Genomic DNA, 15,959 nt, shown 5'->3' with positions numbered 1-15,959 from the left:
AAAAGGCTCTCCTTTGTGTGCGAAAAACTTCAACGACTTTGAATTCACCAATCAGCCAGGTAAGAAAATAACCAGCAATAAAATTTTGTCATCTTATGCGATAGGAATAAAAATGTTAGCCTCTCTACTTTCGATTTAAAGCTAAATTTTCTGCAAACGAAGCCCAAGCACTAGCGGATGTCGATTCATAATAATGTGGGTTGTTCGAGTGTTTAAATCGAGAATCCCAAGAATTAATACTGAAGGAACGTAACGTTCCAAAAATGTCGATCACCCAAAAGCTGCTATCCTCTTAAAATATAACTTCTACTGATTCATCGAACTCCAAGTGATGAAAACTCTCTGCTTGAAAGAACTAGGTAACTACCCTAATCAAACGTCTAACAGTTTTGCCATTGATTTTTCTTTGATTACAGAACATATTTTTATGTAAAGATAACAGTACGCACAAGATGAACTCCTCTTGGTATCTGCAAAACAACGGACATAGCTTCAACATGCAAGATATGTTCAACAGCAGCAGCGTTCTCGATCAGAAAGAAGGTATTGCTTCATTGAACACAATTAACTTATAGTTATCCCTCATAATCGCTTTCATTTTTTTTCTTTAGGAAACACGACAAACGTCTTTGGAGAAACAGGCTTCCAGTTCTTGTGGCTGTTGTATATTGCATACGTAATTCTATTTCTGTCGTCGCTATTTGGCAACTCAGTGATTATTCACATTATACGAACAGATAACTCCATGACGACAACTACCAACTATTTGATTTTAAACCAGGCATGTGCTGATCTCCTGATCACCATAGCAGAGCTGATGCATGCTATTCATTACAGTTCCATGAACAGTTTATGGTTTGGAGGAATTCTCGGTCGGATAACGTGCCAGTTGTTTCATGTAATCATATTTGTTGCCCCCGTCTTTTCGGCTTGGATCCTTTTAGCTATTGCTGTCCAACGTTTTAACGAAGTAACTCGACCTTTAAAATCTTCCCCTGTGTCTAACCATTTTAAGAAAATATTATTGTTACTGTGGGCTTCTTGGCTTCCTATTTTGCCACGCATATTTCTTAATGAAACCTTTAAAAAATTTAAAGATTCCTATATTTGTGATTTAACAAATAGTCTAAGAGCGAGGACACTATTTAACATTATTGCAGTAACCTTGAATGCGTTCATTCCAATTTCAATAATAGCAGTTCTCTACACAATTGTGTGCCTTAAATTGCGCTCACGAGAAGTGCCAGGAGAAGAAACCAATCAAAATGCACAACAAGCAGAAGCTGTAAAAACAGCAAGGAAAGCCACCTTGATGATGATTGTTATTGTGATTTTATAATTACTTTGTTGGTTTCCTTTGATTACATCAGCAATTTTGCAGTACGTTGGTTATGTGAAACTAAAAGAAAGCTACCTTTTGTTAATTATTTGGTTAACAGTTGCTTACAGCGGACTCAATCCTTACGTTTATCTTACATTTAGTCATAATTTTCGCAATGGATTTAAAAAATTGTTTTTAAATTTTCTGCAAAAAATTCTCATTCTTCGAGAGCCCGAAGCTTAGAACTCCACAAAATGTAAATATAAAATAATTATTAAATAGAAAATAAAAGTTTCTCAACAAAAGCTGTTTAGCCGCTGCTTCATCACTCGCTCATTGCTAAGTAGCTAACTGTTTTGTACCTGTCCACTTAATCTGGCAAAACTTAGCCAATGTAGTAAGTCAGTCAGTCAGTCAGTCAGTCAGTCAGTCAGTCAGTCAGTCAGTCAGTCAGTCAGTCAGTCAGTCAATCAGTCTGTCAGTCAGTCAGTCAGTCAGTCAGTCAGTCAGTCAGTCAGTCAGTCAGTCAGTAAGTACGTAGGTAGGCATATAGGTAGGTAGGTAGGTAGGTAGGTAGGTAGGTAGGTAGGTAGGTAGGTAGGTAGGTAGGTAGGTAGGTAGGTAGGTAGGTAGGTAGGTAGGTAGGTAGGTAGGTAAGTAAGTAAGTAAGAAAGTAAGTAAGTAGATGCCAATAGGAATTTACGGCGGTACATCCACGATGTGCCGCATTTGTTTACGGTTTCCAGATCGAATTGCATCATATCCAGCCCCTGCTTTGATAATCTTTCGGATATTCATTTCAAGTTAACCGACGGCAATGCAAAATTATTATCTCACCTTTCATTTTGAAAAAAAAGTAAGGCCATTTTTATTGAAATAAATCATTTAATTTTAGTAACACTTTTTAATATGCAAATTTCCGGTTTCTGAGATAATTATTATTATTATTATTATCTTGTGAAAAACCAAGATGGTAATCCAATTTTAATTCTATCCAAATTAAAACAGTTTCAGTGGGGGAGTACTTAATTAAACCACCCAGAGAGCGGTTTTGCTTATTTAAGAGAGCTTTCGAATCTTTTTTTCTTTTGTTTTGTTTTTTTCAATCGCCCACTGTGTTTTATATAAAAGTAAAATAAACAGCCTTTGGAAGTTTAATTAAAGCTAAGTCTGCCAGGCAAACACAGACATGCTGAAACTTATAACTGTCAGAGCGGTAAATAATAAACATTGACTTTCTAAACATTGAACAATGGGGATTTCATTTTTTATGCAAATGAAGTGCCAAAAAACTCAATTTTCAAACTTTCGCCACAACTGAAGAAGTATTTTTCGCTTAGATGTTCAGTGCTTACTAAATTTTGTTTCAAGAATGAAAAATGTGTGCGTTTTTGGCGTATGTCGTTATAAATTTATTGTTTTTTTTTTTTGGTAAAGAGAAATTATTATTATTTGATAGAAAGAAATATTAAAGTTAATTATAAAAAGTAATGCTGGGGAGATAGAAGATCTTAAGCAGGTGGTCATTATGAGAGATAAGTCATTTGAAAGCATACACAAGAAGAGAACTATTGGCTGTTAAAACAAAGAGTTCTTTTATTTGAAGGAGTTAGCCTTTTTATAACAAAAACATGTCCTGCAAGTAAATACATATCTCCTATCGACTCATGAACTCGAAAGTACAAGTTATATAATCACGCTGTAAGCGAGAGGGTTTTTCTTTCAATACGGGACACTGCATGTACTTTGAATTTCTCAGTCAGCCAGGTAAGATAGAAAATAGCAATAAAACTTTCTAAGTTGTAGGATAGGCATAAAACGGGGGATTCGCTCTACTTTTGATTTGAAATCAATTTTTTGCATACGACACCCACACACTAGTGGGTGTCGAATTATTATCATGTGGGTTTGTTCGAATGTAGCGGCGGCGGTCTCGGTCAGAATTCCGAGAATTTTTAGCGAAGAACCGTGAAGTTCCTATAAGATCATCCAAAGGCGGCCTCCGTCTGAAAATAGTGATAAGATTTTACGTTTTCTGTAAATTTCAAATGAAGTCATGTCCACGGAATGCCAAACGTAACTCGATCGAGTCTGTGTTAAAAAGAAAACATAATAGCAGATACTACATGCTGTGTACCAGAATACCTGGTGTTTATTTGCGAAAATCCTTATTCCAAGGACATAAAAAATCTCTCCCTAATAAAAAATAAATATATTAATCATTTTTACACTAAGCTGGTTCATCCTTCTTATCTCTAAATCACTGAATTATTAACGAGAATATGAATATGTGAAGCTGTATTTGAGAAAACTTAGAAGGCTTGCGTAAGTAAAGCAAACCTCGTTCAGTTGGAGCCTGTGTATGTACATGTATGATTAATTTAATTTATTAAACTGTTAAGATAGCAGTGCATTTGCCGGAGGATAACATAAGCGCTGTGAGCCCCATTATTTATAAACAAGACATTTTCAGGATTGGCTTTCTGTCACTTGTCCTGTCAAAGAAAACACCTTGAATTAAGCTAAACTCTCGTAGCTAAATGGCTTAGTTGAATTTTTGGTATCTACTGGTAAATATGTGATAATCGAAGTAGACATTTTATTCGAGAGACAGTACTACAATGTAATTTTCATAATAGAAAAGGAAAATGAACACATTTAATAAGGTAAAGTAATAAAAACATCTCATTTTCACTAAAAACGCAACCCAAAGTTTGAAACGGAAATGGTGCGTTTCTTTCAAGGAGGCTGGCAACAGCTTTCAGTAGGTTCTAGTACTTATTACAGTAGCTTGCAGTATACTATCACTCTTTATCAAGCAACCTATGTCTTGAATATGACCACAACTTGCTCACCACCAATTAGCAATCGTTTGGATTCATTATTGTTGCATAGACCGATAAATGTTACTGTATTACTACTGGGAAGATCTAGGTGGCAGTCCGAGTAAAAAGTCTAACAGCTCTACATTGTATTTTTTTGAAAACAGATCATATGTTAAGGAACCAGTAAGTCAAAGATGAATTCCTCTTGGTATCTGACAAACAACGGTAGCTTCATCACGCAAGGTATGATCAACAGCACCAACGGTCTCTGTCAGAAGGAAAGCATTAATGGATTGAACACGACTAGATTATTTGTTATAGTACGTAATACATTCTACATAACCCAATTTTATGGTGCTGTATCTGTTGTAAACCATACAGACGAGCATCCGTATTTTAAATATGTTCATAAACTTATATATTCAAATACGCCATAAAAATATTATTTTTAGTTCAATGATCTCAGATGGTCTTAGAGCAGTTTTCAATTGAGTGTCGTAAAACCAAAACCAAAACCAAAAGCAAAGTAATTACTCTGGCCAATCACAAAGAACACAGTTAATTCAGTGAACCAATCAAAACTCAAAGCAAATACATGTAGCCGGCACGAAGCGCGGGAAAACGTGCGCGAGCGAGTCACGATTGGTTTTGGTTTTACTTCTGATTGGCTGAGAAAGTGGCGCGAGAATTTTAGGCCAATCACTAAGCATAGCAATGCAAAACCAAAGCAAACGCAATTAACTTTCGACACTCAAGTGAAAACCGCTCTAAGTAAAAATAATCGTTATTATTTTTAATCTTCTCTACTTTCCAGATTAAAGACGTTTAAATGCGCTAGGGTCTGAATAGGGGTAAACCAAGAGCGCATATGATGTATTTTACTTTTGTTTACAATTCTCTTCTCCTGAAATGTTATGCTGCCTTGCAGTAGGAATATCAAAGACGAAGCAAGATACGAAGGCAGCGAGAATTCTTTTTACCGTCGATATCAAACACCACTCAAAACAGCGGAATTCCCTGCAATCAAGCCGTTTCTTTTCATTTTTCTTGCTATTTATTATAAATCTAGTAACTTAAAATCGAAGAAGATCTGCTAAGATCAATTCTATAAAGTTTTTGAATCATTTTATGAAATATTCGCCCTTGCAAAATATGAAATGACTATAGCCACTTGACGTTTCGGGCCTTGTTGGCCCCATTATGATGTTATTATCCAACGCTGACATTTGAAGCTATCAGAATGACATATCATTTTACGTTGGTTACCGCATGCATGACAACTGCGTACTTTATTCTCCCCAGGAAACGTGTCAAGCGGCTCTGGTGAAGCACGTTCCCAATTCCTTTGGTTGGAGTATGTTGGCTACGTTGCAATCTTTCTGGTTTCACTATTCGGCAACTCAGTCATCATTCACATCATACGAACAGATAACTCCATGAAGACCACTACTAACTACTTGATTATCAACCAGGCTTGTGCTGATCTACTGATATCATTCACAGAAGTAGTAAATGTTATCCACTATAGTTCGATAGGCGGGTTATGGCTTGGAGGAATTTTGGGGCAGATTACTTGCAAACTGTTTATTGCGATCGTATTTTCTCCAACCCATTTTTCAGTTTGGATTCTTGCAACGATTGCTGTTGATCGCTTTTATGCAGTCGTTCGACCTTTGCGATTGTCACCTATATCTCAACATTTAAAGAAAATAATATTTCTTCTCTGGGCGTGGTCGTTTGCTTTTGCATCGAACTACTATGCTACAGAAACCTTAAAAACAGTGAAACGATCTCATTTATGTGATTTAACGAGTATCATTGATGAATGGTCTGCATTTAACACCATTACTTTTACGTTAAATGTTTTTCTGCCTCTTTTTATAATAACAATTCTTTACACAATTGTGTGCCGCAAATTGTGGTCACGTGAAGTGCCAGGGGAAGGAGCCAATCAGAATGAACAACAGGCCGAAGCTGTGAAAACAGCAAGAAAAGTTACCAGAATGATGGTTGTTGTTGTGGTTTTATATGTGCTGTGTTGGTTCCCTTTGTATATAATGGTTCTTTCCCATTTCATTGGCCATATGCAACCCAGACGGAGCTTGCTCTTATTCGTCAATTTCTTAACGCTTTCCTACAGCGGCCTTAATCCCTACGTTTATCTTATATTAAGTCAGAATTTTCGTAATGGCTTTAAAAAATTGTTTAGGAAATGCCTGGGAAAATTTAGAGTGTTGAATGTTGTACCTCTTCGGTCCCAAAGCGTAGAGCTGGAACAAATATGATGTGTTGTCATCTTTGTTTTGATATTTGTTGCATATTGTTGTATATATTGGAAGACCACAAAAACCATCTGGCACAAACCTAACACATTACAAAATCGGTGTCTACGTCGCATTCTGAACATCTTCTGACTTGACATCATTTCAAACGCCGAGCTACGCCGGGCAACCTTAACTAACAACATCAGGTCTGAGGTGAAGAAGAGAAGGTGGCGCTGGATCGGACACGTCCTCAGGATGGATCCATCATCAATTCCCAGAGTTGCTATGCACTGGACTCCATCCGGGAAAAGAGCAAGGGGGCGACCAAAAGAGACCTGGCGACGGACAGTTGAAGAAGAGATGTGGGCAAGCGGAGTCACCTGGGGAGAGCTGAGAAAGAGTGCAAAGAACAGGCAGCAGTAGCGGAATCTGGTAACGGCCTTATGTGCCCAAGGGCACGAAGAAGATTGAGTGAGTGAGTGAGTGAGTGTGTGAGTGAGTGAGTGAGTGAGTGAGTGAGTGAGTGAGTGAGTGAGTGAGTGAGTGAGTTGTATATTATATACATATTACATAAATTATTCAACAAGGATTCAATGAACTTTCTGTACATACATGTATGTGAGTTTTCTTTTTTCTCTGAAATCGAAAGTGAATTAATCTTCCGTCCATTTTTAGGTTGCCGAATGTTTAAGGCTTTACCCTGTTTTTGAAGTGGCAAATTACATTATGGCTTTGGGTATTATTGCGTACTGTAATACCCACCGTAAAGTATACAGGCTATATAAAATTTTGCCTTTTTGTGTTATAAGCTTTCTCGCGTAGTGAGAATAGTTTGGTATCTGCTATAGAAGCCTTTCTGGCAGATTCGTTTGTGAACTTTATCGAATAGGACTGGTTTGTTTCTAAATGCTTATGCATCATTGTACAGTAGATGCACCTTTTCAATTCTGTATTTTGCTTTTTGGTGACAGATTAATGTAAACTCTTCTGCTTCGTGTACGTTCTATTGTGTTACCCCACCTTTTGGCTGATAATAAAGATAATAATACTATTATAAGGACCAAGCCTCGAGACGATGATCGTGGAATATTCTCCATAACAAATAACAATACACTACTCAGTGATTAATAACAAACTGAATATTAGTGCGTTTGTTTGTTTGTGTACGAGTAAAATGTTGTATTTATTTACCATTTTGCTTTGTGTCCATACAGAAGCGTACAGATATTGCTCCATCGATTGCATTAACATGAAAAAGCGCATTAGGAAAAAATTTGACCTGTTCTCTTAACCCTTAAGAGGGCGTCTTTCTTAGAAACACCCACTCAATTTCGCGTAAAAATAATTTTGCCTGAAACTCTGTCAACTGAAAGACTTTACCGAGGTAAGAACTAAAACAGATTTGGTTTGATTTGAAATGATATTCTGGCCGCGTTAGAAGCCATAAAATATTTTACCTTGTCAGCCCCCGTCACAACGTCTCGAAAATTGAAAAATAGGCACTTTTCGTAACACTGTAAAATATTTCTTTCGCATCATCTAGCCGCAAATTTTATATCAACTTGCTCATAAACCTTTCTAGTTTTCCAAGAAAGTCACAATTTGCGTCTCAATTCTCCTGAAAAGGCAAAATGGAGCGTAATATGACCACTACTAATCGCCTTCGAGCGAAGACTGTAAATTGGCTTCGATTTAGAGGCTATTTTTTAAATTTTGGGACCAACCTAATACTTCTAGCCTATACAGCCGACTAGAGTAGTCGTTAATCTGCAAATATGTGCAAAATCCCATGTACGTTTTCAATATTTCAAAAGTTGTGACCGTTTTTATCAGCACAGGTACCAGCATTTTCGATTTTTTCGCCTTTATTGAAATCGAACTCTCTCGAGCAGATTTTGACACACATGCAGCCTACCTGCTTCTCATCTCGGTTTATGTCCAACGTTAGACGGTTAACAATCCCCAGATTGCTAAATCCCATAATAACTCCAGCAAATTGGTAGGTATTGCCTTCAAAACTTGAGCACCACGGCTTCTATCGAGTCCCTTGTTGGCGAGCGAAAGCCTGAATCCAAGGCTACATTTTGCACTAAATAGCCCATTGAACACCGTTTCAGAGCCGTTTTTCTTCAAGAATCAGTCAAAAGACACTCCGAGACTGGTATTCAGAGAACATAGCCGCGATTTGAGGTCTGAATTCCGAAGAAACATCACCATTTACAGCGTACATCTCGACAATATCGATACTGTGTGATGCTGCTTCCGCAGAGGTCCGCATAAATGGGGAGACCGCTGATCGCTTGTGCCAACAAGGCAATGTCACTATAATTTTTTAAAATCAAAATTTGGAAAGCATGAAAGCATGCGCAATTTTGAGTTTTAAATAAATCAATCCTATAAATAAATATATTTTAAAAGCGAAGGCTCGAGCCAAACGGCCCATACTGTCACAGCTTATCCCGGTTTCGATAGCATTAAGCGGCTAAGAATTTTTCTACTCCCTCCTAGATGGAACGCTAGTCCATGGCAGTTCCTCCCCCCCCCACCCCCCCCCCCCCCCCACCCCAGAATTATTTCGCCGGTAACCATTTATACACCCGGGTGGGTAGAGGCGCTATGCTATGAGAGAAAATGACTTGCTAAAGAACACAATACAGCAACCCTGGCCAGGGATCGAACCGCAGACAGTTCGATCTGGAGTCCGGCCGACTGTAAGATATAGCATTTTGAATTTCGGAGTTCACTCCACACAAGACCTAAGATGACCGCCAGAAGGCTGTCACGTTTTCTTAAAAAAAATCCTCATCTTGCCATTTTTACTCGTGAATGCATAATGAACGAGTATAGTGGGGGAAGTTGAGCCATCCGTCCATCCTTCCATCCATCGTTGTTAACATTATGCAAATTAGGTGTGCTCACGGGCGTTTAGCTTTCTAAATTTCGTTTCCCTCGGCTGTGAATAAAAATACAGCTTTACAAAGGTATCATTTCAAAGAAATAAGTGTAGAAAATACTTCACCCCTGTAAATGAGAAACAATCTTTTCCCAAACGATGAAATATTGCCTTTTCGCATATAATAATCGCGAACATTCGGAAACGATGACCAGTGACTTTATGGACGTGTTATTAAAAGACTGAAAGGTTTGAGCACGGCACGATTTATTAAACGATAATCAGTAAAAGAGTATCGAAACTTTATACAAGACAGATATGTATATAATATCCGTGGAAAAAAATAAGGAGGATAAAGAATTTTAGCCACAGGGTACGAGAGTCGATCACGGGTCACCCGCTTTAGAACGCAGAGCTGTACCACTGAGCCACCGGTTTGATAAGCAATTAAAAGTGATGAAAAAGTAATTCTTATACCTAAGCATCCTGATATATGTTCACCCTCTTTAAATAAAGTTGATTATTATTATTAATCCCTATAATGAATATTTTTCATCGATACTATACTGTTCAAAGGAACGATTCAAATATATCTAACGCATTCACGAGTAGGTCATAGACCTCTTTGATTAATACTCTGAACACTTGAGCGTTGAGGTTTTGCGGGAAGAGTTTATTTGAATGTTTACTTTTTCGTGAGGGTGATCGGATTTGTAGCAGAATTTAATGCCAGATCACATGTCTGTGCTCTTCAAATTTGCGTGAAACAATTTGACGGATAACTAGAGTACAGAATAATGTACAGATCTGAGACTTGGACAAGTAACGGTAGTTTATATAGCAGTTTTCTACAACCTATAACATTTTTTTTTTTACTTAATAGTTTTGGTTTTATTTTGGCGGCGTGACAGTGAAAACCACTTATAGGATGTAGTATTCTTAGCCTGCCTGCCTTTTGATGAGAGGGATGAGAGGACTTAACGTAATAAAAGCACAGCTATGTCAAGGCATGGAGCCAAGACTACTCAACGACTGTCTGTTACTCTTACGGGATGTTTAACATGGTTTAGTCAGAAGCACATTTACATTCACGAATCATATCCGTCCCCTTGTCTATCAGAAGTTGCTTTTTTCTTTTGATTTTACATGAATCTCAAAGTGGCTACAGATGGCTTTCAGCATGACCACATTGAATTTTTGAAGCGTGTTGCTGTGGTAACGTTCACAGAGGTCATACGTGTCGTAGCAGATGGGATACGAGACGTTGATTTCTCTATTAACCTCGTCTACCAGAACTTGTCTGTCGGAATTTTCCTGGAGGCATTGGATATCTTCCTCGTCATCGGGTGACATTCCGACCACACCCTGATACTCCTGGTCCTTGCGACGTTTTGCTGCAAGTCGGGATAAAAAGCGCTGGATTTGGCTCTTCGTCAGCCACTCTGTTCTTGTAAACATACGTTCATTGTCTTCATTTTTGGCATTTCGCATGTCTACTGCAACTTGGGAAGGGCATGGGCGTACGGGCAATTTTTGCCGGGGGGGGGGGGGGGAGGGGCGGTGAGACATTTGCCCATAAAAATTCTCGCAAGTTGCATGCCCAAATTTTTACGAAACAGTCGAGAAGAAACGAGGTTTATACGAAGCACTAACATAGGCTTTCAAATGAAGTGAAAAATTCTTATATAAGAATCTATCATATGAGCTCATACAGCACGTTAAAAGAAAAAGCTGTCTCTACCATTTCGACGGCCGAAGACCATACAATCCATGTCATTGTTGACTACAGAGTTGGAACATGCCCATTAAATGCTAATAGGTGCGATGGCAAGTAATAATTTAGGCCAAGTAAAAAAAAAAACAAATGTTTCTCGTTCCGATTTCTATAAAAAAAGAGAGCGGCCGGGCGCATTTTTTTTAATTTTTAATTATTGCGTTCGACGAAGGAGAGCGCAAGCCTAATTCTGTTTTGCGTCCTGTGTCTTTTGAGTTGGTAGGCCTGTGCACTGTTATGCGGAATGAATCGAGTCGTAATGCGCGCGCAGGTGTATGGACTCCAAATTGGCCGCCCCGATTGATTTTTGCAGGGGCAAATCTCGGCCGGGAAACTGGTAGCCACAGATGGCCTCGATTTTATGCAAAACAAGATGGCGTCCCAAACGGAGCTTAGAAACATTATTTTGCTTGAAAAAAGGGTTAAAAACGTGTTTCCAAAATTGTAATTTTGGCAAAAATGTCATGGAGAACATTAGAAGGTTATCATCCAAGGTAGCAGAGTTGTCGTCAGCCACCGAACGTCGTAAAAAGAGTGGAAATCGAGTAAGTCGATGCGTAGTTTCGTACGGAGTTCGTTCGTAGGTAAACCAGCGTATTTTTTTGCACAAAACTACAAATTGTTAGAATTGAATGCATCGAGAGTGGGTATAATACGGATCGAAATTGTTTTATCACTTCTTTGAATTTGTGATACAGCTATTTCAATAAACGTTGTCGGGTCAAAGCTTAAAGCTAAAAGGCAAGACCGTATGGCGTTCTGGGTATTCACTACAAATTTTCATATAAGCTTCATTAAGCATCATCGCACGTGGAGAATTCACGAGTTTGTTTTTTTCCTCTCAGGAGGACTTTCTGTAGCTTTACCTTCACTGTCGCTTGGTTCTGAGTTTTGAAAATTCTCCTTAAATTCAGTGTGGCTAAAACCACCTTGTTTCACATGTCTGAAGAAATAGAAAACGTGCAAATTCGCGTTTGTCATTTCATTATATATTTTAGTATTCAGCACGTGCAGTTGCCCTCTTCTTCTACCCATACTGCCTTTCAGTCTTGTCTTTAAGCTTTGATCCGGACAACGTTAATTGAAATAGCTGTATACCGTTCTTCCTTACAAACATGTATATCAACAAATGATCCCCTTAAAATAGAAAATATCTATCTCTTCGAAAAAAAAAACTTCTTTAAAAACTGGCTTTGCCCAAATTTCTCTTGCTGCCCAAAAAATCTGAGTTGCCCAAAATTTGAGGGGGCTGCAGCCCCCCCCTGCCCCCCCGGCCTGTACGCCTATGGGGAAGGGTCCGCCTTTCGCCAAGTTCTTTCTCCTAGTGTAAACCGTGCCGTAAAGTATTCTTTAACCTTCTGCGAAATTCTAAAGGTTGCTCCTCGGTTTGCTTAGGGCCCATCCTGTTTGTATAGGATTGATTTATTTAAAACTCGAAATTGCGCATGCTTTCCAAATTTTGATTTAAAAAAATTATAGTGACATTGCCTTGTTGGCACAAGCGATCAGCGGTCTCCCCATTTATGCGGACCTCTGCGGAAGCAGCATCACACAGTATCGATATTGTCGAGATGTACGCTTTAAATGGTGATGTTTCTTCGGAATTCAGACCTCAAATCGCGGCTATGTTCTCTGAATACCAGTCTCGGAGTGTCTTTTGACTGATTCTTGAAGAAAAACGGCTCTGAAACGGTGTTCAATGGGCTATTTAGTGCGAAATGTAGCCTTGGATTCAAGCTTTCGCTCGCCAACAAGGGACTCGATAGATGCCGTGGTGCTCAAGTTTTGAGGGCAATACTTACCAATTTGCTGGAGTTATTATGGGATTTAGCAATCTGGGGATTGTTAATCGTCTAACGTTGGACATAAACCGAGATGAGAAGCAGGTAGGCTGCATGTGTGTCAAAATCTGCTCGAGAGAGTTCGATTTCAATATAGGCGAAAAAATCGAAAATGCTGGTACATGTGCTGATAAAAACGGTCACAACTTTTGAAATATTGAAAACGTACATGGGATTTTGCACATATTTGCAGATTAACGACTACTCTAGTCGGCTGTATAGGCTAGAAGTATTAGGTTGGTCCCAAAATTTAAAAAATAGCCTCTAAATCGAAGCCAATTTACAGTCTTCGCTCGAAGGCGATTAGTAGTGGTCATATTACGCTCCATTTTGTCTTTTCAGGAGAATTGAGAGGGAAATTGTGACTTTCTTGGAAAACTAGAAAGGTTTATGAGCAAGTTGATATAAAATTTGCGGCTAGATGATGCGAAAGAAATATTTTACAGTGTTACGAAAAGTGCCTATTTTTCAATTTTCGAGACGTTGTGACGGGGGCTGACAAGGTAAAATATTTTATGGCTTCTAACGCGGCCAGAATATCATTTCAAATCAAACCAAATCTGTTTTAGTTCTTACCTCGGTAAAGTCTTTCAGTTGACAGAGTTTCAGGCAAAATTATTTTTTACGCGAAATTGAGTGGGTGTTTCTAAGAAAGACGCCCTCTTAATATGCTGAAATTACTCCAAAAAACACGTTTTTTAACCGTTAAATTGATTTTTTGGCGCTACGGTGCTAGATTTCTCTAAACTTTGGTAGATATGTGCTTTTCAGCACTGCAGTAAGTTTTTGATGAAATTTCCATGTAAAAATGTACAATATTTTATTTTGGCGCAAATGAATAGGCCATTTTTTTTTGCTGGACCGTTCGGAATTTTTTCCGTTTCTCCTTTTCTTTTCGTTTTTCTCTGCTTTCTTATTCTCTTTATCTCCTACTCTGTACATCCCTTCTACTGGCCTGAAAAGTTTCGATCTTAATCAATGTCAGCAATGGAAAAGCCAGGAATGGAGGCAAGTACGGGTATATTGGCCTGTTTTAGCACCAATTTTACACCAAAAACTGATCACGTTTTTTTCGATTAGTTCTGTCAGAATGCAGTCAATATTCAAGATGGACAGTCATGTGGAAAAATCTATCAAACCTCTATTAGTGCACATCACAAAAATCTGTTGACGTGTAAATTGGTGACGTCACAAGTGGTTGAATGGCCATTCCTCCAAATCCCAAACAAATCCGGGCTTGCTTTCCCGAAATTAAATGTACATTTTATCATGATTGAACTCTTTCTGAAAGATCTTTTCTGAAAACTGTTTCTGTATAGTATATGATACAAAAGTTGCAATAAAATATAAAGTAGATCAATAAACGAAAAACAACTTCCCTTGTTCCTGACACTCTTACACTCTTAGTATTAACATTAACTCGCATTGTAGTCTTCTCTGAAATGAAAAGAAACACAATGGGCAGTCTGTTTAATTAAAGTGAACCAAATGTTTACAGCCTTGCACTGTTGGAAAAAAATAATCATAACATTGAAAACTCATTTACAAAGAACGCTGTTCTCTTGTCACACTTCGGTAAAATTAAAACCGAAAAAATAAACTTGACTACGGCTATAGCCGAAAGCATATTGCTGGTGTTGGGACGATGAAAGACGAGACTAACAAGAATTCAACATGGTAAGTTAAAAAATTTTCCCTTATTTTACGAAATTACAAGAGAGAGCTTCAAAATATGTAAACCAATATCAGTTAGCTGATGCTGTTCACCTATGGATTTCTTTTCTGGGCATCTCGGAAGGTTATTTTTAGTGCAGGAGAAGTAAGATATTTCAAAATGAGACTCAGAACCTGGCAATTTGATTTAAAAATTCGAATTTAGCATGTACTGAAAAAGGGAATTCGCGTGCAACAATCGGAATTGTAATAAACTGAACTTTTCTTCTAGTTTTGTTTATAAAAAGGAAATGTTGCAATTGTTTGCCCTTGTTAATCATCCCGTTCGGTAAATCCGTTCCTACAACGTACATGTACTTATCCTACATTCAATTTAACAGAAGGGGTTCGAAAGAGTCGTGCATAATTTATAAATCTCAAAGTTTCTTTGCGAAACGTTTTCAGGCGGATCTTAATATAGTTATTTTTTCCTTGTTGTTGACATAGGATATATATATGTTATTTGCCGGCTGGGAGGTCCGTATAGTGAAAAACTGTGACCGAGGTCTTGAAAATGCTGCCCGAGGCCGCAGGCCGAGGGCAGCATTTTCGAGGCCGAGGTCACAGTTTTTCACTATACGGACCGACCCTAAGCCGGTAAATAACTTATTTATTTTTTCCTACTTTAATGTGTTTGATTAAAAAACACTTAAAAAACCTACAAAGACTTTCTTGCCAAATGTGTTTGTATTTATATACGCGCGCATCCAATGTTGAGTCGATCGCCATAAGCTACGGCAAGAGTAAATAATGATCTGTTTGCTATAAGAGCTTACTGCCAAACAAAATAAATTCACTAAAATGAACAGTACTCAAGAAAAATTTCATCTGAAAAAAAAAAAAAAAGAAAAAAAGCATCTGAAATAATAGAAAGGCACAATGTAGAACGGAGCAATCAGCGAGTTGCGAAACACTTTTAACTCCATTTCGGCTTGTGAGTTCTTTAAGTTAATTAAACTTACTTTTCGGACTGGAAAGCACTTAGCTATTTACATTTGTATTTAACGAGTCAAAAACCTCTGTGTTGATTCCCACAGTATTCTGTTTTGACAAAAAGTTTGCAAAAGTGAAACTGAATGAAGCTGAAATGTGTAGTTTGGTCGCCTGCACAGTGACGGCACAATATTGCGAGAATTAATTTGACTGTTTTTTAATAAAGCATCTCCTTTTCTTGAATGGCGATAAGCAGTATTCGGTTTTGGAGAAAAGTAGCAGAGAAGCAAGGTGTTTGAAAGGATAAATCGAGTCTGTAAACCGGCGACTTGCAGTTAACCGCAATGGCGTGAAAATCAGTGCGAATGCACAAACAACGATCGGCAAACCACGGC

General features: G+C 38.1%; 1 protein-coding gene and 1 pseudogene across 2 annotated transcripts; both read left to right on the top strand.

Moving 5' to 3' along the window:
* The first annotated feature begins 452 nt into the window (after positions 1-452).
* LOC144645479 (neuromedin-K receptor-like) lies at positions 453-1,564 on the top strand (annotated as a pseudogene).
* A 1,178-nt stretch (positions 1,565-2,742) lies between these two features.
* LOC144650861 (substance-P receptor-like) lies at positions 2,743-7,550 on the top strand. Of its 2 annotated transcripts, none has more exons than XM_078510628.1 (3): positions 2,743-3,088; positions 4,311-4,389; positions 5,449-7,550. In XM_078510628.1, the coding sequence occupies exons 2-3, from the start codon at positions 4,341-4,343 to the stop codon at positions 6,429-6,431; spliced, it is 1,032 nt and encodes a 343-aa protein (XP_078366754.1). In that variant the 5' UTR covers positions 2,743-3,088; positions 4,311-4,340; the 3' UTR covers positions 6,432-7,550. The 2 variants fall into 2 exon arrangements, with proteins under 2 accessions (XP_078366754.1, XP_078366762.1); XM_078510636.1 differs by lacking the exon at positions 2,743-3,088 and adding an exon at positions 4,032-4,049.
* The last annotated feature ends 8,409 nt before the right edge of the window (positions 7,551-15,959 follow it).

This window comes from Oculina patagonica, chromosome 1 (assembly GCF_052425735.1).
Source record: "Oculina patagonica isolate OP01 chromosome 1, crgOcupat, whole genome shotgun sequence".
Taxonomy (NCBI): Eukaryota; Metazoa; Cnidaria; class Anthozoa; order Scleractinia; family Oculinidae; genus Oculina; species Oculina patagonica.
This window is presented reverse-complemented; position numbering and strand designations above follow the sequence as displayed.